This window comes from Lepidothrix coronata, unplaced genomic scaffold (assembly GCF_001604755.1).
Source record: "Lepidothrix coronata isolate B3197 unplaced genomic scaffold, Lepidothrix_coronata-1.0 Scaffold36, whole genome shotgun sequence".
Taxonomy (NCBI): domain Eukaryota; kingdom Metazoa; phylum Chordata; class Aves; order Passeriformes; family Pipridae; genus Lepidothrix; species Lepidothrix coronata.
This window is the reverse complement of record NW_016690216.1, coordinates 502,463-524,985: the sequence shown is the minus strand read 5'-3', so window position 1 is coordinate 524,985 and position 22,523 is coordinate 502,463. Positions and strand designations below refer to the sequence as shown.

The 22,523-nt window shown below is 41.0% G+C and overlaps 1 protein-coding gene across 4 annotated transcripts in view; it reads left to right on the top strand.

Moving 5' to 3' along the window:
- The first annotated feature begins 8,210 nt into the window (after positions 1-8,210).
- Positions 8,211-22,523, top strand: part of PDE7A (phosphodiesterase 7A) — a 78,585-nt gene continuing 64,272 nt past the window's right edge. For all 4 annotated transcript variants that reach the window (XM_017812423.1, XM_017812420.1, XM_017812421.1 and 1 more), the window contains exon 1: positions 8,211-8,384. In XM_017812423.1, coding sequence (XP_017667912.1) covers positions 8,247-8,384 — 138 coding nt within the window. In that variant the 5' untranslated portion in view covers positions 8,211-8,246. The remainder of the gene's footprint in view (positions 8,385-22,523) is intronic.

The following is a 22,523-nucleotide window of genomic DNA, read 5'->3' as shown; positions in this document are numbered from 1 at the left end:
CCCATCACCCTGTTGCATTTTTGTTGACATACTGGCAATATTCCTTCCAGTTTTAATTGGGTTAAGCACATAGAAATTTAGTGAGTTGTAAATCTGACAGGATTCCAGTTACCTTTTTGCAATTGTTAAAAACAAAAGGTTTAGCAAAGAACAAACCTCAAGAAAAGCAGAGCTAGTCTCTTGAAAGTAATGAAATCTTCTCGCTGCATTTGCTCAGGTAGTTAATGGGAAGACTGGCAGAATGACAGATGTTTTTCCAGACTTGCAAGGAGAAGTCATGCTGATGCTAACTCCAACACATTCTTTCCTTCACAAAGAAATGTCAGGATGCTACATAGTGGAAAACCAAGAGTAGCTGTAAATATTTAATCTGCTGACTTCTATTTGTCTGAATGGGGTTACCTTCTACTGCTGTACGTTTTGATAGTCCCACCAACTAGCTAAAAAACAAGAACAAAAAGATGAAAATCCTCATTAATTTCTGAAGAAAGCTCAAATCTAATCGAGAAACTGAAGTAGTATATTTGAGTATCTTTAGAGAAGGCAGAAAAATAACTACTTGGAATATAATTTGAATACTAATTAGTAGACATTTTTACTACTAATGTGATTCTATTAATGTAATTGTTCATTCTAATAGTAGTTAATATTTATTTCAACATAACTCTTTTTGTGAGGGAATAATTGCATAAAATAGCACTTCAATAAAAATAAAATTGAATAGTAAAAAAGCCAAAATGCAAGAGGAACGTAGGTGTAAGATAAGGACTGCTAGGTTCCTGCATGTAGTCATCCAAATTATCAGATGTGCAAATGCTGCAAGTTACTCAAATGCCCATTTCTGGTTTGCTTCAAACACCAAAGGGAGACTGTTGTTAAAGTGTACTTTTGTTGCTAGAAATCTTCCATTAATTTTAGCATATATAAAAAGACAACTATTTTACATTTTCATACAAATATGATACTTCAACAAGGGAGTGCGCTCATCTTTAATATAACCAGCCAAAATTAAAATGTTCTTTGAAAAATTCTATTGTAATTACCAGCACTGGTCTTATAAAAACCAGGACTAGTTAAACCTCATACTTGTTGGTTTGTTTGTTTTTTTTTTTAATAGGAATTGCATTAGCTGCTTCTCCTATGAGCTCATTTCATCAAAGGACCCTCTGCAGAGTTAATTCAGTGTAAGGTCCCTTATGTCCTAGAAGAAGGCAGGACCCCAAGAAAGGTCTCATTTTTGAGCTTTAGACAACAAACTGCTTTCCTTTAGTTTTTGACAACAACACAGTGAGACTAATAAGACACTGTTCTTCAGTCTCATTGGTTAGCAGGAACTTTAGCTCATTATTTCATTTCTATCAGTATTTGATAGTCTCAGTTTTAATATTATAAGACACCTTTACCATATATCAATAGGCCAATAAAGGATCAGATGGGACATCAGGAATATTTTGAACCTAAAGACAACTTCCAAATCAAAACCTAATTCTAGTCCCTAATCATGGGGAAATTTTTAAAAAATAAAAGTCAAAATTGCTTTGAAAAATCCTTGTAAAGACTGCTAAAAATTACTGCTAAAAATTTACACCAGTAAACAAATCTAGAAAGGATATGCAATTTTAATGAGGTATTGGGGCAACATATTAAAAAAAGCTATAAAACCCAATAAAAAATAAATCACCACATTTTTTTAAAGACAGAACAGGTGATTGATGCTCTACAGCTTATCACGGAGGTTACCAAGTACTGAATGGTACCTTAAGAAATGATTCAGCTGGTGAATGTGCAATGCTTTTGTTACATCAGTTCATAGGGGTCCAAACCCACCTCCATTACTAACACAAAAGGCTGTGAATTTTCAGCTTCTAATAACACCATTAAACTTGTAAGCTGCACCTCTGAAACTGCACCTGGGGTTCTCATATCCTCCCACTCTGATATTAAAAATATTCTGTGCATCAGCTGTTATTATGCATGTAAAAATGACACAAAGAGAACCTTTTTCCACAGGCTCATGCTGACACCAACGCCCTTATTCGTTTTAACTGTAGCATGAGGATTTTTGTCCAGGTAACCATAATCACTGAGAAAACAGAGCTTCAATGGCTGAAACTATTTAAGCTGTGTGCACTCTTGCTAAAGTTTTTTAGGAGTGCATTTAAGAAATAATTATTTCCAATAACATCTTCAGTGGAGTTAGAAAAAGTTGTCTTTGAAACCATATTAAAGTTTTGACAGTCTGTAGCTGTGCTCAGAACTGACTTTTGTTAGCCTGTTTCCATAGTCAGTCCCTGCTCCTGAAGACTATAAATTGTCAGTAAAACTTAAAGTCTTAAATTAAGCATAAGGGACAATTCTTAGGGCTGGAAGCAATAAAAACCTTGAAATCCTCTGGGATCACTCTTAAGCTTTCTGCTCCAGCTTGCTGGTTTTGGTGCATAATTCGTACATTTCTATTAGCCACTGTCTGTTCAGTGAAACTGAAGTTATTATTACAAATATTGGAAATATTCTCAACAGTTTAAAATATAATATTCAAAATACCAGAAACTGAAGGTAAAGCAAACAACCAGTCTGCCCAGACAAGTCAGACGGACTTTATCTGCCTCTCCAGCAGAGTGACAAAACCTGTAGCTAATGGGAACATGGTACACATGACTTAGCTTGTCTTTACTGACACCGTCCTTCTACACAGTCCACCCTGACACCACTATAAACAAAATCACATATCCCACTTCATCTGATCGACTTCACAGACACAAACTGAAGCAACTAAATTAGGAGAAAGGTTGTGCTGTGTTGCTGCTTCTCAGTGGAGAGAAAGGCAACTTCAAAGAACAACTTGAATGGCCTGCTGTCTCTCCCTTAATTATTGACTATGAAATTAGCCTTAGGCAACTAGTCTCCAGGTTAAGCCTCAAAAGCCAGGAAAGATGAACCTGGGCCATAAAATAGATAAAGCTACTGCAATATGGGTGCAAAAATGATTGGAAACCATTCCCAGAGGAGTTAGTAAGGGTTGACAGGGTTTACTAAATGCTAGTCTTCAGAACTCTTCCAGGTCTTAGACTCACTCATTCTTAGAATCTTTACTGCTGAGCTGTTTTGAGAGCATGCTTATTAAATTTGCAGATGACAGAGAGCCAGGAAGGTCTGGAAGTAGAAGGACAGGACTTGTACTCACTCTTGACCAACCAAAAAAATGGGTTGAGGAAATCACAACACACTCAGGTAAAGGCAAGTGCAAATTATCCCACTCAGGAAGGACGAATACACTGAGGGGATGGTGCAAAGTTCTGTAGAAAATATCTGGGGTGCAGGGGATGGCAAGCAAAGTAGGAGTCAAGAATGTTGTATTGCCACAAAAATTTAAACAAGCCCAACACAGACCCAGGACAAGGCAGAGGGAAGGGACACATCAAATAGGGACATAAGTACATTTCAAATGAGCTGCCAGAGGTCTGGAATTCCTATGGAAATACACAGTATTCACTCAGATAATAAGTCTGGGTGAAAAAAAAAAGACATATCTGGTTATGTGCCAAAGAAATGGCACATGCCAAAACCAATGTCTAAAAATGCAGTTACCAAGGACATAGCAAACAAAGCGACTTTCTACTTGTCTACAGAAATAACCCTGCCTTTTATATCACATAACTTCTTCAGGTAAGAAGAAAAGTTAAAATCTCTTGTGCTTGTCTTGGTCATTTACCTGTACAAATAAATATTTTCTGTGTTCTCATGGTGTTTTCAAAGTACAAACATGTTATGCCTTTGAGGATCCTTATTTTCCATTTTGTATGAGAACATGGGAAAAGCATCCTCTTCTGTTCAGACTGTTCAGTTCTGACAGTGCTAGCTGGCTGTGCCCCAGAGAGGCACTCTGTGCCATGCAGTTAGCCCAGCAGAATGTCTTGCTGGAGTGCCTGTGTGATTTCACCCTCTTTTCACAGTAACCAGAAAACTAAACTAACTCTGATTTTGTGATCTTCCATCTCTCCAGTTTCGTGTGAGTGCTGTTCCTTCTGATAAGTCTGGCCATCAGTCACGCTTCTTCCTTGCTAACAGCACCCTGAAAATTATAATGATGTGTAAAAGACATTAACTGCAAATACGAAAAGAAACATTGAAATGTTTTTAATACCCCCCTAAATTTGAATATTCTAATCAGTCTCTATTAATGGCTGTATCTGCCATGAGAAAGAATTCACAGTATGCAGGGCTTACACAGCTGAACTGTGGCACCTCATGATGTCCTATGATGCATTTAAGACATGCAGCACTGTGGTACTCAAAGAACTCCACGGTTCACTAGAACAACTTAATTCAAACAAAAGGCTGTGAATGAACACTTTGGTGTTGCTATAGTTTTATGACACAAATCAATAAAAACCTCTTGCCTTTTCTGCAAGCTCTTAACTTGCGGCAGGTGAAGACAGCAGATGGAACTGGCAGGATATAAGTCACAGAACATGCATTCTTTTTGTAACAAACATATTTAGGCTGAAAATATGTGACCTACATCATAATTTTAAGGCTTTGTCTATTATTCAGAGGAAAGATTGGGGGTTGGAACTAGATGATCTTTAATGTCTCTTCCAACCCAAGCCATTCTATGATTCTATAAGAGTCTTCCTTGTAAGCTTATACAAGAAATCAACGCCTGGCTAATATTAACTTCTGTATTTATTAAAAAATAGTAATTTGTGTCCTGAAAGCAGCACACTTATGGAAACAGCCACTGCCTGGAAAACCTATGCTTACTTCATAATAATGTATTTTCAGTTTCCTTAAAGGTGTTTGTGTAATGTTAATTAGAGATCAAAGATAATATGAGGGATAATACTGGTTATGTTATTTAAGGCTATACTGGCTCAGATTGAGAACTAAAATGACCTTAAAGAACTAGTTTCAACCAATCAGGTGGAAAGTACGCAAAGCTGACAGGAACCATAAAACTCATTATCAATAATCTTTACTCATAGTCTGACCTTATAGGATTGAAATATGCACTATTTATATTCAGTGAAAGTAAGAATATGCACTTTTTTCCCCTAAAAGACATGACATATTGTTTATGAATTGAATTTTAGATTGACTAGTGTAAAAATCCATCCTACCCGAGTACAGGAAGATAATTCATTATTAGTAGTAATTTTGAAAAATGAATGAGATGGAAATCCTGATTCCAGCGAAGCTGGTGGTGTTCTATCAGTAACTTAAATGCACTGTAGACTTAATGTTAACAGGCCAAACATGAGTAAACTGTCAAAGAATGCAGAAGAAAACCTGACATGTCTTAATTACTGGAAAAAAAAAAGGCTGAGTATGTGATTTGACTTTGAATTACTATGTGCTTATTATATCTCAAATTATTGCATGTATACATTATAAATAAATACTGAGAATGCTTGTGAGATATTTATTTCAAAAACGGTGAGAAAAACAGCTGAAGAAGCTTTTAAGGCATGGCACTTGATCCAATGTCCTCTCTCGTGTCTGTATGACCTTGTGACTATCCATGAGACAACGTGGGACTGCAGTTCTGCAAAAGAACAAGGTGCATTTGTTAACTTCACAGCTCCAGGTGAAACAGCCACCAGTCCACATCTGTAAAACTTCTTGCTTCTATAACTAGTTCAAGCAGATGAAAATCTTCCATACAAACCACCTATTCTTTCCAAATGGGCTCCTCCAAAGCTGTGTCATTGCCTATAAATAACTATTATCATGTGAAATCTAAACCTTTCTGCCAGTAAGCAAGCACTTAGAAGAATAATGTATTATGCAAAATTAAATCATATGAATCATTTTGCAAAATATGATTTTTAAGTGGGTACAGGCACTTCATATATTATGCAAAGAACAGAAATGTTCCTTTACCTATCATGCTATATTTAGGATTTTTTTTTTATGATGGAGAAATAAGAGATGAAAGGATGGGGATAAAAAAGCAGCTGCAGAGAGACACAAAGAGAGGCTTAGTCCTAAAAAGAAAAAAAACCAATGCAAAGTTTATTTCTAAGTGTTCCAGCTAATGTGATGTACATAATGTGATGCGACGGTCCAGATCACATAATGAATTATTCCTTCTCTCCCTTAGAGTACAATTCCTGGAGTTGTGTGGTTTTCCAGGAATCTCATTTTTTACCTTAACAAAGATTACACAGTTCTACCTCTTTGTCTTGCAAAAAACCCCACCCCTCCACACTCTAAAAATGAACAGCAAGGGTTCAAATGCAAATACAAACTCCCCAGTGCATTGCTGTTGATACATAGTGCATTTTAAAACAAAACTGTCTTTCCGTGTTTGATTTTCAAGCAGCTGCCCCAAGCTGGGCATTCAAGGCCAGGCCCTGGTGACTGGTGCCCAGCCTCCTGCAGGAGAAGCCAGATCAGGTGAGACCCCAGTGAGACCACAGCTCCCTCAGTGTGGCTCCCCCAGCCCTCAGGACATAGCAGGGGAGGGAACTGAGGGCTGATGGACACAGTCACAGAATATCCTCAGTTGAAAGGGATATCATTATATCCTGAGTTGGAAGGGATCATTAGAGTCCAACTCCTGGCCCTGCTCAGGACAGCCCCAAGAATCCCACCATGTACCCAAAAGCGTTGTTCAAACCCTTCTTGAACTCAGACAGGCTTGGTGCTCTGACCAAGGTGCTCCCTGGGGAGCCTGTTCCAGTGTTCAGCCACCCTCTGGTGAGAAACCTTTTCCCAGATATCCAAAGTAAACCTCCCATGACACAGCCTCACGCCATTCCCTCGAGTATGGCATGTTACAACATGGGGGCACCAAGACAAACACCCACTATCTTCTTTCCAGCCTGGGTCATCTCACACGAGCAGTGCCACACCTCGAGTCCTGTGTCCAGTTCTGGGCCCCTCAATTCAAGAAGGATATTGAGGTGCTGGAGTGAGTCCAAAGAAGGGCAACGAAGCTGGTGAAGGGTCTGGAGCACAAGTCCTGTGAGGAGCTGCTGAGGGAGCTGGGGTTGTTTAGCCTGAAGGAAGCTCAGGGGAGACCTTGCCACTGTCTACAACTGCCTGAAAGGAGGGTGTAGTGAGCTGGCAGTCGGTGTACAAGTGACAGGACAAGAGGACATGGCCTCAGGCTGTGCCAGGGGAGATTTAGGTTGGACATGAGGAAGAATTTCTTCAGAGAAACGGTGATTAGACATTGGAACGGGCTGTGCAGGCAGATGGTGGAGTCACCGTCCCTGGAGGTGTCTAAGGAAAGACTGGACATGGCACTTAATGCCATGGTCTAGTTGACACGGTGGTATTCGGTCATAGGTTGGACTCGATGATCACAGAGGTCTTTTCCAACCTAAATGATTCCGTGATTCTGTGATTCCGTGAGAGTAGGAGAGGGAGGGAACGAGGGCGTCTGCGAGGGCGCGAGGGGAGGGCGGAGGGCGCATGCGTGCGGCGCCCGCCGAGCCGCCCCTGCCTGGTGCGCGCGGACGGGGAGCGCGAGTGTGGGCAGCGGTGACGTGATGACGCCGCTGTGCGCGTGTCGCCAGCCGCGCGACCCACGCACGGTCCGCCGGGCTCGTGCCTGCTCCTCCAGCCGGGCCGGCGCGCGGGCGGGGCGGAGGCTCCATCCCTCCTCCATCTCCTCCTCCTCCTCCTCCTCCTCTTTCTCTCCCTCCTCCTCCTCCTCCTCTCCGTTCTCCTCCTCCTCCTTCTCCTCCTCCCCCTCCTGCCCGGGTCCCCTCTCCGACGGCCCGGCCCCTTCCCCTCAGCGGAGCGGCGCCTCCTCCTCCTCCTCCTCCTCCCGCTCCCGCTCCCGGCCGTGCCGGACAATAGGGGCGAGCGCGGCGCGTGTCCCTTGGCGCGGCCCCCGGCCCTCCATGCGCGGCGCGGGGCAGCGGCGCTGACAGCGGCTCCCGCCGGCGGCAGCGCGCCCGAGGGCGGGCGGGCGGGAGGGAGGGAGCGGCGGCGGCCGCGGGCTGCGGGCCGGGACTCGCCGCCCCGGGCGCTGACAGAGCCGTCCCGCTCCGCCGCCTCCCCCCAGCTCCCGCCGGCGGCTCCCGCCGGGCTTTGGCGGCAGCGAAGCACAAAGGCGCGGGGCCCGGCGCGGCCCGGCCCGGCCCCCCGGGGGGCGCGGGGGCGGCGAGGAGGCGCCGGGCCCCCGCGGGGCTTCGCCGCCGGCCCTTCCCCGCTGCGGGGAGCCCTGCGCGGGCAGGTGCGGCGGGCGAGGCCGCTGCCCCGCGGCGGGCCGGCGCACCGAGGCTTCGTCAATGGAAGTATGTTACCAGCTGCCCGTGCTGCCGCTGGACAGGCCGGTGCCGCAGCACGTCCTCAGCCGCAGAGGGGCCATCAGCTTCAGCTCCAGCTCCGCACTCTTCGGCTGCCCCAACCCCCGGCAGCTCTCGCAGGTAGGCACCACTACCGGGCCCGCAGCCCTTGCCCGCCTGCGCCCGAACACCGGCGGCGGCGGCGAGAAGATACAGCATTTAATAGATTTATGGCTGGTTATTGCCGATCTTATCTCTGTAGTATTGGTTGCGATGCGATTGGTGAGCTCCTTGGGCTTTATTTCCACAGCCAGTGGATTATTTGTTTCTTCTACAATTTTTAAGCTAGTGCTGTTTTCTGTCCTTTTGTTTGTTTGTTTGTTTGTTTTTTTTTAGCTTGGGCTTTCTTTTGAGGGGTCCAGATTTCCTACGGGATTGCCTAAAGCTGCAGCGACTTTGCTGAAATGGTGAACATGCACTGCAGCGTTTTATTTGGGATGCTGTGCTTTTTCTCCCTCCAACTACTGAGACTTGGCAATCCGTCTAGAAGGAGACAAAGATCCTTGGCTTTTTCTTTTCCATGGTATTGTTCCCTGCCCACGTTACATCAGTCACAATATGAACTGCACTGTATTTAGTTTCATCTGATCGTGTTGGAAATACTACGAAAAGGGTCATTATGACTATCAGGACAAAAGGCAGGTTTTTCTTGTGAACACTGCCCTAAATTCTGAATGTGCATTAGTATGGTTTCCCAGCACCCAGTGATAAAATTATATTCTAGTGGAAGTCTCTGGAGAAAATTATGGTGGAAAGCATGTTTTGGTGGGGAGTCAGCCCATTTTGGCTTCTAAGGATTTCCTATATCGAGGTTGAAAGGTCTCCTTAAGTGTTCTGAAGTATGTTGTCTTCACAGAAGATGCTGTCTTTGCTCTTTTCACGTGTAATGATAATTTTTTTCCCGTACATTTTTGGTGTATCTTATTACATTATTCTACTTTTTTTTCATGACTTGCTCTTCTTCATATATGCATATGTAGAAATTACAGACCTGTCAGTCACTTTTGGCTTTGTCCCTGGTTTGGTAGCAGTGAAGCTCTCTGTGTGTGTGAGTGTTAGGCACATATATTTTTGGACAGGAAGAATCAACAAAATACTGTGTTAATGACCAGGAATGCATGTGGGAATAATTATTAGCAGGCAAAAAAAGATGGACGTATGTTGACAATGCTTTCTTCCCCGAATATAAATGTAATAATTGACAAAAACTTTGCTTTTATGACAGATTAATTTTCCATGTAGCAGCTCGATTAGGATCTTCTCCATTTCTAGTGCATGTTCTGAGTTGTACTTGGTGATGGTGAATTTCCCATATTTATAAATTGTCTTGAAAGTCCAGCCTAATGTAGCACGTTTTGTTCTGTGCAAATAAGAGAAGAGTCTCTCTTCTTCGAAGCATTTGTGGTTTTCTGAAAAGGAATAGTCAAAATGGGCAAGGTGATATGTTGTATTCCTTCCTATATGGTCTCCAGAGCAGGTGACTCATGAAGTGTATACAAGCTTATCAAATTAAATATGGTATTGACATTTGAATTAGGGGTTTTTTTCCCCCCCAGCTTTCAAGCTTCTCAATGGATTCCTTGTTTTCTGACCAATATGCTGCAGGTATGTTAGTGAATTACAGGAAAAGGTGCTTTAATAACTTGTAAAAAAGGGAAACTATATGTGTGCTTGACCAAGTAGTGTTTTGCTTGTATAAACCAAAGAACTAGGTTCATGCATTAACAAAAAGGAATTAGGATATTTAAGTGAGGAAGCCTTTGTTATTATTTGACTTCTGATTAGAATACAGCTATGTTTTGCTGGCTTTACGTGTTTTTTTCCTTTCCCTGAAGTCTTCTGCAGACAATATGATGTGAATGTCTACCAGACCTCCAATCACAGGCTGGTGTAAATGATGGACTAAAGCATCACCAGTGACATTAATGATTCTATGTAACTCCTGAACTTTTCGTCACCTTGCAAGTCTCCTGTAAGACTCAGAGTATTCCAGTTCCATTGCTGTTCAGAGAGGTCAGAACCCATACTAGTCTATCGTTTTCAGTCTTCTGCTCCAGCCAACTTTGGGCAATGGGAGTAAAACTGGAGATGTATACTCAAGAAGTTGGTATGTACAGCCAACATTTTACAGCTAATACGCATTTAGCAGGTTTTCTTAAAAAATGTAAGGTCTTGAAAACTGAATTCCCACTTAAGAGATTAAAACTGAAATGATGGAGTCATAAAATGTTTTAGGCTTATCCTTTCAGCAAGATGGTATTTTACATAGGAAACACGTGTGAGGTAAATGCATGCTACATTAGACATATCTAATTTTGGCAGTGCTAAGTGGGCAAATATCTATCTCTGTATATATTAAGTGAAATTTTGGTTTTGTTAAAGTTTCACTAAATGGATTCAAAATGGGCTCTATGTTGCCTTTTAAAACTTAAGTAAAGTGATACAGCGAATGACCTCGAGAATTCTGGTCTACTCCTCTCAGCCCCAGGAAGGATAAATTGTATTTACAGTGTTATTAGCAGATGTTTGTCTAATCCGTTGGCTTAATCTGTTTTTTAAGATATAGTCTTATGAGATGAGGTGAGTTGACATAACTCATTATTGATGAAGGTTAAAAGTCCTGTCATTGGGCACATGTTGTTACTACTTCCTCTATGCCATCTCTGATGCTTGTCAGGTGTTTGCTGATTCAGTTCATTAGAACAGCAGAAAACTAACACAAGTAGCAAACTGGATAGCTTCCTGCCACCTCTTTGAATAAAATATGCTTAGTGAAGTTTGTCAGAACTGATTTAAAGAAAAAGATGGTACCACTAGTATTTTGAAATCCATAAAAACCTCAAATAACAGAAATTATGCAAACTCACTAGTCAGTTTTTCTTAATAGTGCTTAACTGCTCTTGTCATGAGAGTTCTTTGTTAATACTGAATTAAATCTTTCTTGTGGTGATTTATATCTTTCACGATCCCCAGTAAATGCAGATAAGAGCTTATTCCTTTTTCTTTGTAGTTTTATGTATTAATTATTTCCCTGTAGTCTTATTTTTGTTAATTTCAAAGTTTTTACAACAGAAATAATGAAAGCAACATCTCTTACCCGAAGGTTACTTGTGATGTTTATTGTTCAAGTCCAGTCAAGTGAAAAGCTGCTATTGTATGGGTTTATACAATTGTTGAAGTTAATAATTTTCTTTGAATGTGAAACAGTTTTAAATGCTAGTGGTAAAAGCTGTTTTTAAGGGCACTTGAAATGGGTAACTGGTGAAATGACCAGGACATTTCATACAAATGAGATTGAATTTAGGTTCACTGTGAGATCAAGTGGATGTTAAGTAGTACCTTGAATCATACACTTAGGGTGTTCATTCCAAATGTTACAAAATTATGTTTTTCAAATTAAAACTGAGCTTTCAGAGAACAAATTTTGATTTATTGCTTCATCTAGTTTTTAACTTCTGTTGTAGTAACAGTAGTAAAAAAGAATTTCTAAAAGTGTATTTAGTGTGAAAATTTTTAGCCTGTATTTTTTATGAATAAGGGTTTATAATGAAAACCACTTCACAAATATGGCTGCAAACACTTTTAAATTGTCCTGCGTTGCACTGCCCCCACCCTCCAAGCTGAATTGACATAAACATATCATAAATGAATAAGAGAACTTTGGCCTAACCTGCTATTTTTGACTCATTTCTCTCCCTCTGCTTTGCAACTGGTTCTGCAGTTTCTTCAGTTCCTCCAAAAATGACATCAGTAGTATCTAATAGCAATGTCTGAATAGAAGTAAAGTTCTTGTTTTGTCCTTAAATGATTGAAATTGATGATGGTAAGGATGTCTCCTGATGATGAAATTGCACGAAGAGGGAATGGAGCACATAATAGAAGACTCCCTTTGAGTCTCGGAAAGGTAGACACTGTCTCCACCTGGAGCACCAAGTATTACTGTGTACCATGTACTGCTCCTCATGTTTGATGAGCCAGTTCATTGTTCTTCTTCATTCCTTCTCCATTTCATGCATTTAAGCAATGTAGCATCATACTTTGTGACTTCTCATGTTATACACCTGAACAATAGACTGTAGATCGTGCACATGGAATCCTAGATTTGACTTGGAGGATGAAGTGGAGAAAAAAGTCGCTAAGAGCAACTGGAAGTGTCCTGCATCGGTGGATTCCTCAGTGAAAGGTGTACACTTCTGAAAAATGTGTTCCCCAACATTAACCAAGTGTTTTGGCCACCTTTTGCTGTGTAACTTTTCACTATTTGTTACCTGATGTGATCCAAACATGTTTTACTCTGCATGTAGCATGACAAGTTATAAGGCAGAGTTGAGAGGTGTATTTATATGGTCTGAACATAGACATTGGTCTTTAATTCCATGGTTGCACCTTTTTGCTGGGAGAAATGTTGGCGTGACCTATTTTTCCGTTGCAGCTGCTCATTTCTACTCCTGTGTTTTCCTTTTAGTTGTGTCAATGTCTTTTTTTTCCTTTTTTTTTAATCAGGTTATTTTTCAGCCTTGGATGACTCATAGTACAGTTTCATAAATGATTGTGACTGTTAGTAAGTAGGAAGCAGTACACCACAATGCTAGACCAGGAATAATGAGCAGTGGAGAAACAGAAGGAATGCCTAACGTTGGCCCTACTACTGAATGTGAAACCTTACCCTAAACCCCTTTCTTTTTTTATCCACTGTTTTTCATAACTTTTCTTCTATACCCTTCTAAACCTCTTCATCAGTGTTTCTCAATTGCTTGCTCTTTCAGTAGTTTTCTCCTGCCATTTCCTGTATCTCTGCTGCATGAATAATTAACGAGTTGAAATAATGAAATAATTTTCATGTTGTGATTCCTAGCCTCTGGAATTATTTCTGTGTTGCTGCTATGCTTGCCATTCCCTTCATCTTGTATTTATTGTGTCTGGTTGCTGAGATTACATCTATTCATATGAGAGGCAGAGACTGATTCTACACACAGCACAGATGAGTTCTGATTGAGGCTTTCATGCACTACAGTAATTTTATGTGGAGGTTCATTTTTAAAATGCTCTGAGTTTTATTACCAATTAACTTTTTCATATATTGTAATGTAAGGCAACATTGGTACTTGCATTCTGCAAAAGATCATAGCAGCTTATTTCATGGCCTGTAATTGTCTATGTAATATCTAAACAGAATAATAGTTTAAACTCCCCTTTAATTAGATTGTCTTAAATCCCCAGAAGTCAATTCTTCTTTGTCCAGATTGTGTAATAGTATGTTTTGTGCTTTGTATGAACTTCAGTTTTCTCGTACTATCTCTAAAGAGAAATTGGTTTGAAAAGAGATTGTAGTTTTGTGCCCTTTAAGTTGTGAAATATTGAATTTCAACCGTAAAACAATTTTACAAGAAGACAGCATTAGTATATGAATATTCAGTATTCTATATGAACTAATTATGTAGTAATAGGATGCAAATACAGGTTGTTGGAATTAGTGTTTTGAATGGGATGTCTGTTTCAGCAGCTTTTCTTAAAACAACTCTCTGTTTGCTAAGTAAGGCTGTTTTTTTTAGGTTGTTTGAGAAAAGCAACAGCATCCAAACTAGGTTAATTGTGAGTCAATATGGTAATATGCTCAATTTTGAGTTAATAAAATATCACAGAAATAATGTAATTTTCCGACACATCTGTTGTTCTGCAGTTTTGGCTTGTGGAAAACAATGTTGAGGACGTCTGCATTTTGAATCTATTTCTTCCATTCTTTTATTTTCTGCAAAGCCTACGGTGGAAGAAACCCATGGTAATAGAATGGTGATTTGTTAAAACAATTCTTACTCATGTCAGTGACCACTGGCTTACTGTTTTCTTGTGTTTCCCTCATCACTTGGTATCTACAAGATTCCACTGGTTTTCTGCTAACATTGTAGACTTCTGAATGTATTCAGTAGTTTTCTGGCATTGCGAATCTCAGATTCATGGCTATATTTCCCAAGTCCTGCTAGGTTATGGCTCAGATGTGTGAAACACGTTTTGGACTGGACTAAACATGTTGTATTTGTATTTGCCTTTATTACAAATTCACTGAACCTGCATGGAAATAGTGAGTAATTTGACAGCTCAAATTAGTTTGATGGTTTGCCTTTTTTTTTTTTTTCTCCCAGAAGTGTGAAACCAAAGTAACTTGTTTGTCCTTTACTGTGTAAATCTTAGCTAACATACATCAGCACTTTCCACATGTGAATTTGTACAGTGGGGTGTGTAAGATACAAATTCATGTATCTTATGATATAATTAAAGGAACGCAGTGTATTCTGTCAAAATATCTGTTCCTTGTAAATGAAGGTCTGAAGATGGGTGTGCTAAAAACTTGAATCTTAATCTCAGTAATCATACTACATAATGCATTTAGTGCAAATAGTCTTTTGTGTGCATTCACAGGTAAATGAAATGTTCAATTCTCCTCAAGAAAACTCTTTTGTATAAGCAAATAGAAATATTTGGTGTGGGCATGCACATGCATGTAGGGTCTTACAGGAAACATGTGTCTGGGACCAGGAATTGAACCCAGACCTCTCAAATTCCAGTTCAGAGTTATGCACAGAAATCCTCATAGGAAAATTTGGAAGTGTTTGTCTTTCATTAGATGTGAAGTTTTCCTCAGTTTGTTCTGATTATGTCATTAACAAGTAACTACAGTGTAAATAAGCACCCTGTGTAATCCAGCAAGGCAACCGGCCAAAGACAAAATATTTTATTAGAAAAATGCAGTTCTAGGAAACTGGGTTTACAGTTTAGTTGGGGAATTGTTTATTTGTATGTTTGCATCCTAGGTGTATTGAAAGGAATCTGTAGCCAAATATTTTGTTTTCTTTCTGGTTGAAAATAAATTTGTGGCTGTTATCTCACCTTCCCTGCCCTCCTCTCTTCCATAGCCTGAGAATTTTTTACTTCTGTTACAGCAGTCTGACTCCTGTTTTCCTCCCACTTCCCCCTCTTTTGTACACCTTTGATATGGCAATCCTATTTATTATCTTTCTGACCACACTCCCACAGTAATTATAATTAAAGAGATTCTTGGAGTCTGCTTTTCATCGCAAGGTAGAGGGTGAATTCTTTTCTCAGCTCCTAGATGAATTTGTGGAGCCAAGATTTGCAGCAGGCCCTCCTCCTCTGCCTGCCTGAGCATCAGAAAGAGTATGCTGCAATGAGAATAATAAAGAAAGCTCTGTATTAGCAGAATATTTTACTATTTCTTCCACTCCTTTCTGCCAGATGAGATATGTGGAAAGAAAGAGACTGTTTCCTTTACCGGTGATAGGGATTTTTTTCCTATCTCTCTCTCTGCCCCCCAATAACAGACATAGCTGGGGGCAACTCTGACTAGTAAAACTGGATATTTAATACATGCGAAACACAACGTGTTGCCCCCTTTAGGACAAGGGGTCAGTTCTATCCCGTGGGGTAAAAAATGTCAAAGGAAAAGATACAGGAACCTATTCCAAGGCTGTGAGGGAAAAGTTATAATGGGAAGCTTGAGACTTCTGTAGGTGGAACAGGAAAGGTGTAGTAACTTTGTGTGAGATTTCTGTCTGATGTGATGGTTCTTAGTTGTCTTAAAAATGGAGTTACATGTGGTGTTAGGATGGTGGCAAGTGATTTCATGAGGGACTCAGTTATACATCTAGATCACAAAAAGTTAATACTCTTGCAAAAAAGACATAGAATATTATGGTCTGGTAGTGGAGGAACAGTAGCTGTCATGGCAGGAGTGACACTGGCCTGTGTTACTTCTTACTTTGTGTTTGTAGCTAATTTGCTCCATATATTGATGTCGCAGTTAATGGTGTGCTGAGGAGAAGGTTTCACGTTTAGTCAGGCATGAACTTGTACTTCCATTTTGTTAAACTTTCCAGAAAAGTTCATGTGCCACAGTAATCTCCTGAAACGTGTATGTGTGGCAGGGGTGTGTGTCTTGTCAGTAGTGCCTTATCTTCTCTTTTGGAATGGTAGAGTCCTGTAACCAGTTTTCAAAGAGCCTGGAGTACTTAAATTTCCTTGATTATTATCTGTGGAATTTTAGACTTTAGATTTCAGCAACTGCAATAATTGAGCTCTTTCTGGTATTGGGCAAAGAAAAATCTGTAGTTTTTTTTCCATCTGCAAACATGGTGTGAAGCAGCTAAATAACAAATATCTATGTATGGAAGTAAAGTTGAGTTTTCTTTGATGTTCTTGTTTATTATGAGAGATCCAGAGAGTAATTTTATGGAGTTTTGTAGTAATTTCTTCTGTTGTAAAGTCTGAGCTACATTTTCTTTAGTGTGGTGATAATAGGAATTTCCGCATTTTTAACTAAATTTATACAGTATATTTAGTCAGCTTTTCCTAACTTGTTTTCATTTGGACAAAATAAACTGATTATATCTTTGTCTAGATAAAACATCTAGTATATAGCTCACAATTTGACAGAGGAAATGGGAAAACTTTATGACCTGAATTAAAAAAAAATTAATCTTGAGTTTCTTTACCTTGAGAAACTCAGAATGTCACAAATACTTTAAAAACATTATTGTCCCCTCAATGTTTTTTTTTCCCTTCTCTTTTCGAAAAGGATATTAGTTCTCTTCTGCATATAGTCCCCCTGCTTATATCTTTGTCACTTCAGGTTATTGCAAGAATTTTGCAACCCCCCATAAATGAAGACTAGAAGTTAAACATAGCAAATTGCAGGTACTAAATTCCTGAACTTTTGCTTGCGGGGAACGTGTTGGACTTGTACTTTGTGATCTGTATTGAGCTTTAGGCCCTTTTAAGGAGGAGAAAGGCTTCCTGAATGGTTGAAGCTATGGTTACCTTGTGTTTTTTTGTGTGATTCTATGGCACTATATTATTGCCAGTGCCCTTCCAGCTTAAGTTGAGGTCTGAAGGGATGTTTTTTTTGTCTTAATAAAAGGCCCTTGCTTAAAATTCTCCACCTGTCACCTTTTGATACAATAGACTGTAAGTGAAATAATCAACTGTGCACTACAAGGCTAATCTATTTTCGTGAGATTTGTAGGAAAGATGATTTGAGAGCATTAGATAAGAAGTTATTATTCATGATTGGCTGAATAAATAAGACTATTATGACTAATGAAGTTTAAGTTTTTTTTCTTCTTAATATTGTTGTATTTTATGAGAACACAGTGTAGGAAGAGCTATATGCTGAAAAATCTGATTGTATTGAAAGCCATTTGCGAGCCAGGAGATCAGATTTCTTTTCTTATGGTAAACATGGCAGAGAGTCTGATTAGGGTAGGAAGAGATGAAGGTCGATAAGCTAAAGAATACATCTTGAGTTTGTTTCTTAGTGTAATAAAACATGTTACAGAAGTTTTTTGTTTCTGACACACCTCAAATTAAGATTGTTAAAGTTAAATACAATGGTTTTTGTATTTAATGTGTCATGAAAAATAGGAGGTTAATTTCTTTAATTCTGCCTTGTTTGACACTTTGTAATGATGTGCTTGTTGCTTGGATGTTGATGATTACTGTTGACAGGAGCCACAGTTTTTATTACTATTCGTATTTTAAATGGAAATTCTTTTTCAGGTAAGAGTTTTATTTAATGTCTGCAGTCATAGTTGCAAAGTGCTTTTGGTGTAGCGTAAGCAGTATGGCTTGTGCAGTAATTGCTTTTAGCTGTAAATCTTTACTCCTCTAGTGCTGACATTTGCACTCCTCTGACCCTGCAGAAAGCTGGTTTTCCGAGCTGGAGTAGCAGAAAGCCCTTTAATTTTTGTAGCAGTAATTTTCTGCTGCTTTGTCTCTCCTTGGCTTTCTTGCAGGATCTGAGGAGTGCTGGTGCAAGGGAAGGAACAGGAATGTGCAGGCAGGGGCCGCACAGTGTGTGGCAACACTGACTCAAGTTGTTTCCATTGCAGTTGGAGGAATGTCCAGAACGCTGACAACTGTGTTGAATTATTTCACTTTCTTCTCAAACAGGAGGGGGCTGAATAATTCCCTGATGTTATTTGAATTAACTAATGCAGTGTATCAGATTTTTAGTACTCCCAAAGAAGCATTGTGCACCCATATCTTTTATATATTCTTTTTCTTCACAGAGCTTCAAAATCTGTAATTTCATCTCTATTAGATGAATCCATGGTTCAGTGTATTTCAGATATTGTATAGATGTGACTCAGTAGAAAGAACACTTTAAAAGGACTGTTGTTAACTTTTGAACAAATGCTTGATGAAGTACATTAAGTCAAAAGAATCTATATTCTTATTTTTTAACTGTAAAACATCCAATTTCAAAATTTGGGTTAATAGACTTCAAAATATGAAGTCTTTTGTTTTTTTCATCTATATGAGTAGTACATTTAGAAATAACGTTCAAATGAAAGGTTATTTTCATGTAAAACTGAAAGCATCTTTATGCATTTTTTTAATGGAATGTAGCTATGTTTGTTACAGTTTATAAATGAAATGTGTGAGAACATAAGGATCAGTCCTGTCATTTGTCTTTGAAAATTGTTTAGCATACCTAAAAGGCTTGCTAGTGTGTCTTTTTATGTGGGAGTGAGTGTATATGTGTATATATATACACACACATATGAAAATAAATAAATAGATATATATATGAAAAGATGGTAACTGAATAAGGATATGCTGGGTGCTGCATAGATTCAGAAAGGAGAAAAAAATTATATTTATTGTACCATTTGCTACCATGTTGCCCTGTGTCCATCAAATCACAGGACAAAATAATATCCTAAATATAACAATTTTGGGAATATTTGTTGCTTTCACTTGATCTTTCTAAGCAAGAAGTTTATACTTATTAGATTGTACTTATTAGGTCAACTTTATCATTTACCATAAGTTTTTAGAAGCTTTTGGTCAGAATGAACAATAGGTAAAGACACATTAGTTTTAAAGTTGTAAGTGCTACAGGATGATGTCAGATAACTGTCACAGAATCAGCTGGGTTGGAAGGGACCTCCGAGATCATCAAGTCCAACCCTTGATCCACTACCGCTGCGGTTGCTCGACCATGGCACTGAGTGCCACATCCAGTCTCTTCTTAAAAACCTCCAGGGATGGAGAATCCACCAGTTCCCTGGGCAGCCCATTCCAGTGTCTGATTACCCTCTCTGTAAAGAAATTCTTTCTAATATCCAACCTAAACCTCCCCTGGCACAGCTTAAGACCATGCCCTCTTGTCTTGCTGATAGCTGCCTGGGAAAAGAAACCAACCCCCACCTGGCTACAACCTCCCTTCAGGTAGTTGTAGAGAGTGATGAGGTCTCCCCTGAGCCTCCTCTTCTCCAGGCTGAACAGCCCCAGCTCCCTCAGCCTCTCCTCGTAAGACTTGTGCTTGAGTCCCTTCACCAACCTCGTTGCTCTTCTCTGGACCTGCTCCAGGACCTCAGTATCCTTCCTGAACTGAGGGGCCCAGAACTGGACACAGTATTCCAGGTGTGGCCTCACCAGCTCTGAGTACAGGGGAAGAATCACTTCTTTGGACCTGTTGCTGATCCAGGCCAGGATGCCATTGGCCTTCTTGGCCACCTGGGCACACTGCTGGCTCATGTTCAGCTTCTTGTCAACCCAAACTCCCAGGTCCCTTTCTGCCTGGCTACTCTCCAGCCACTCTGTCCCCAGCCTGTAGCACTGCCTGGGGTTGTTGTGGCCAAAGTGCAGGACCCGGCACTTAAACCTCATCTCGTTGGAATCAGTCCAACTCTCCAACTTATCCAGGTCCCTCTGCAGAGCCCTCCTGCCTTCCAGCTGATCGACACTCCCCCCCAGCTTAGTGTCATCTGCAAATTTGCTGGTGATGGACTCAATCCCCTCATCTAAATCATCAATAAAGATTAAACAGAACTGGACCCAACACTGATCCCTGGGGGACACCACTAGTGACAGGCTGCCAACTGGATGCAGCACCATTCACCACCACTCTCTGGGCCCGGCGTTCCAGCCAGTTCCTAACCCAGCAGAGAGTGCCCCTGTCAAAGCTGTGGGCTGCCAGCTTTTTCAGGAGTATGCTGTGGGAGATGGTGTCAAAGGCTTTGCTGAAGCCAGGTAGACTACATCCACAGCCTTCCCCTCATCCACCAGGCGGGTCACCTGATCGTAAAAGGAGATCAGGTTGGTCAGATAGGACCTGCCCCTCCTAAACCCATGCTAGCTGGGTCTGATCCCTTGTCCATCCTGTAGGTGCTGTGTGATTGCACTGAGGATGATCTGTTCCATGACCTTGCCAGGCACTGAGGTCAGGCTGACAGGCCTGTAGATTCCCAGGTCCTCCTTCTGGCCCTTTTGTGGATTGGCGTGACGTTCGCAACTTCCAATCATCTGGGACCTCCCCAGTGAGCCAGGACTGTCGGTAGATGATGGAGAGTGGCTTGGTGAGCTCTTCCACCAGCTCCCTCATCACCCTCGGGTGGATCCCATCTGGTCCCATAGACTTGTGGGGATCCAAGCAGCTCAGTAGGTCCCTAACTGTTTCCTTCTGGATTACAGGGGGGCTGTTCAGATTCTTATTTCTTTCTACAAGCTCCAGAAGCCAGCTGTCCTCAGGACAACCTGTCTTACTGTTGAAGACTGAGACAAAGAAGGTGTTAAATACCTCAGCCTTTTCCTCATCTTTGATAACTATATTCCCGCCCGTGTCCAGTAAATGGAGGTTTTCCTTGCCCCTCCTTTTGCTATTGATGTGTCTGTAGAAGGACTTTTTGTTATCCTTCACAGAGGTGGCGAGATTCAGTTCAAGTTGTGCCTTCGTCTGTAATTTTCTTTCTACATGACCTAACTATATTCCTAAATTCTTCCTGAGTAGTCAGCCCTTTCTTCCATAATCAGTAGGCTCTCTTCTTTACCCTAATTTCTTTCAGAATCTCCCTGTTCAGCCAGACTGGTTGTCTTCCCTGCCAGCTTGCCTTTTGGCACACTGGGACAGCCTGCTCCTGTGCTTTTAAAACTTGCTTCTTGAAATATGTCCATCCCTCCTGGACCCCTTTGTTTTCAAGGGTTTTTTCCCAGGGTACACTTTGGACTAGTCTTCTGAATAGGCCGAAATCTGTCCTCCAGAAGTCCAACGTAGAGGTTTTATTGACAGCCCTCCTTGCATCCCTGAGTATTGAAAACTCTGTTATTTCATGATCACTGTGTCCCAGACGGCCTCCAACCACCACATCTCCCACCAGCCCCTCTCTGTTTGTGAACAGCAGGTCTAGCGGGGCCCCACCCCTGGTAGGCTCATTTACCAGCTGGAGCAGGAAATTATCCTCTATACACTCTAGGAATCTCCTAGACTGCCTCTTCTCCGCTGTGTGGAGTTCCCAGCAGACATGTGGCAGGTTAAAGTCACCCACGAGAACAAGGGCTGGCAATTTTGAGACACCCACCAGCTGCTTGCAGAATAATTCATCACCCTCATCATCGTGGTTGGGTGGTGTGTAACAGACTCCCACCAGGATATCAGCCTTGTTGGCCTTCCCCTTGATTCTGATCCACAGGCACTCAACCTTATTGTTACTGACTTCAAGTTCTACAGAGTCAAGAGACTCTCTAACATATAGAACTATCCCTCCACCTCTCCTACCCTGCCTGTCCCTTCTGAAGAGCTTGTAGCCACCCATGCTAGCACTCCAGTCATGTGAGTCATCCTACCACGTTTCCATGATAGCGACTACATCACAGCTTTCCTGCTGCACGATGGCTTCCAGCTCCTCTTGTTTGTTACCTATGCTGCGTGCATTGGTGTAAATGCACTTCAGCTGGGCTGCTGATTTGACTCTTAACTTGGGCTGTCCACCCTTGGGCTCCTTACTGGAGAGCCCAGTTTCAGCCCCTTCCCCCTTCAAACCTAGTTTAAAGCCCTCCTTATCAGGCCCGCCAACTTATAGGCTAGAGTCCTTTTGCCCTTGCTAGTTAGATGAAGGATTGTTCTTTCTAGCTTTTTTTTTCTGTTTTCCCTTTCAGCAGATTCCTTTTTGTAATATACCTCCTTCAAAGTTTGTCGAGCTTGCCCCGAAGTATGTCTTAAGCCAAGGACAGTTGCATGGTAATAGCTGATTCTCTGTGTTACTGAGTTGCCAAGTCAAACAAACTTGGCTTGACCGTGTACATGTGTGCACAGTCGTTCAGCCATCCGTTTCTGCTGAATTTAGTAGAGCGCACAGTATGCTGATTATGTTGATTGGCAGAATTATTTTGAATCCCAGCCTGAAGTGCATTCAGTTCTGTTGG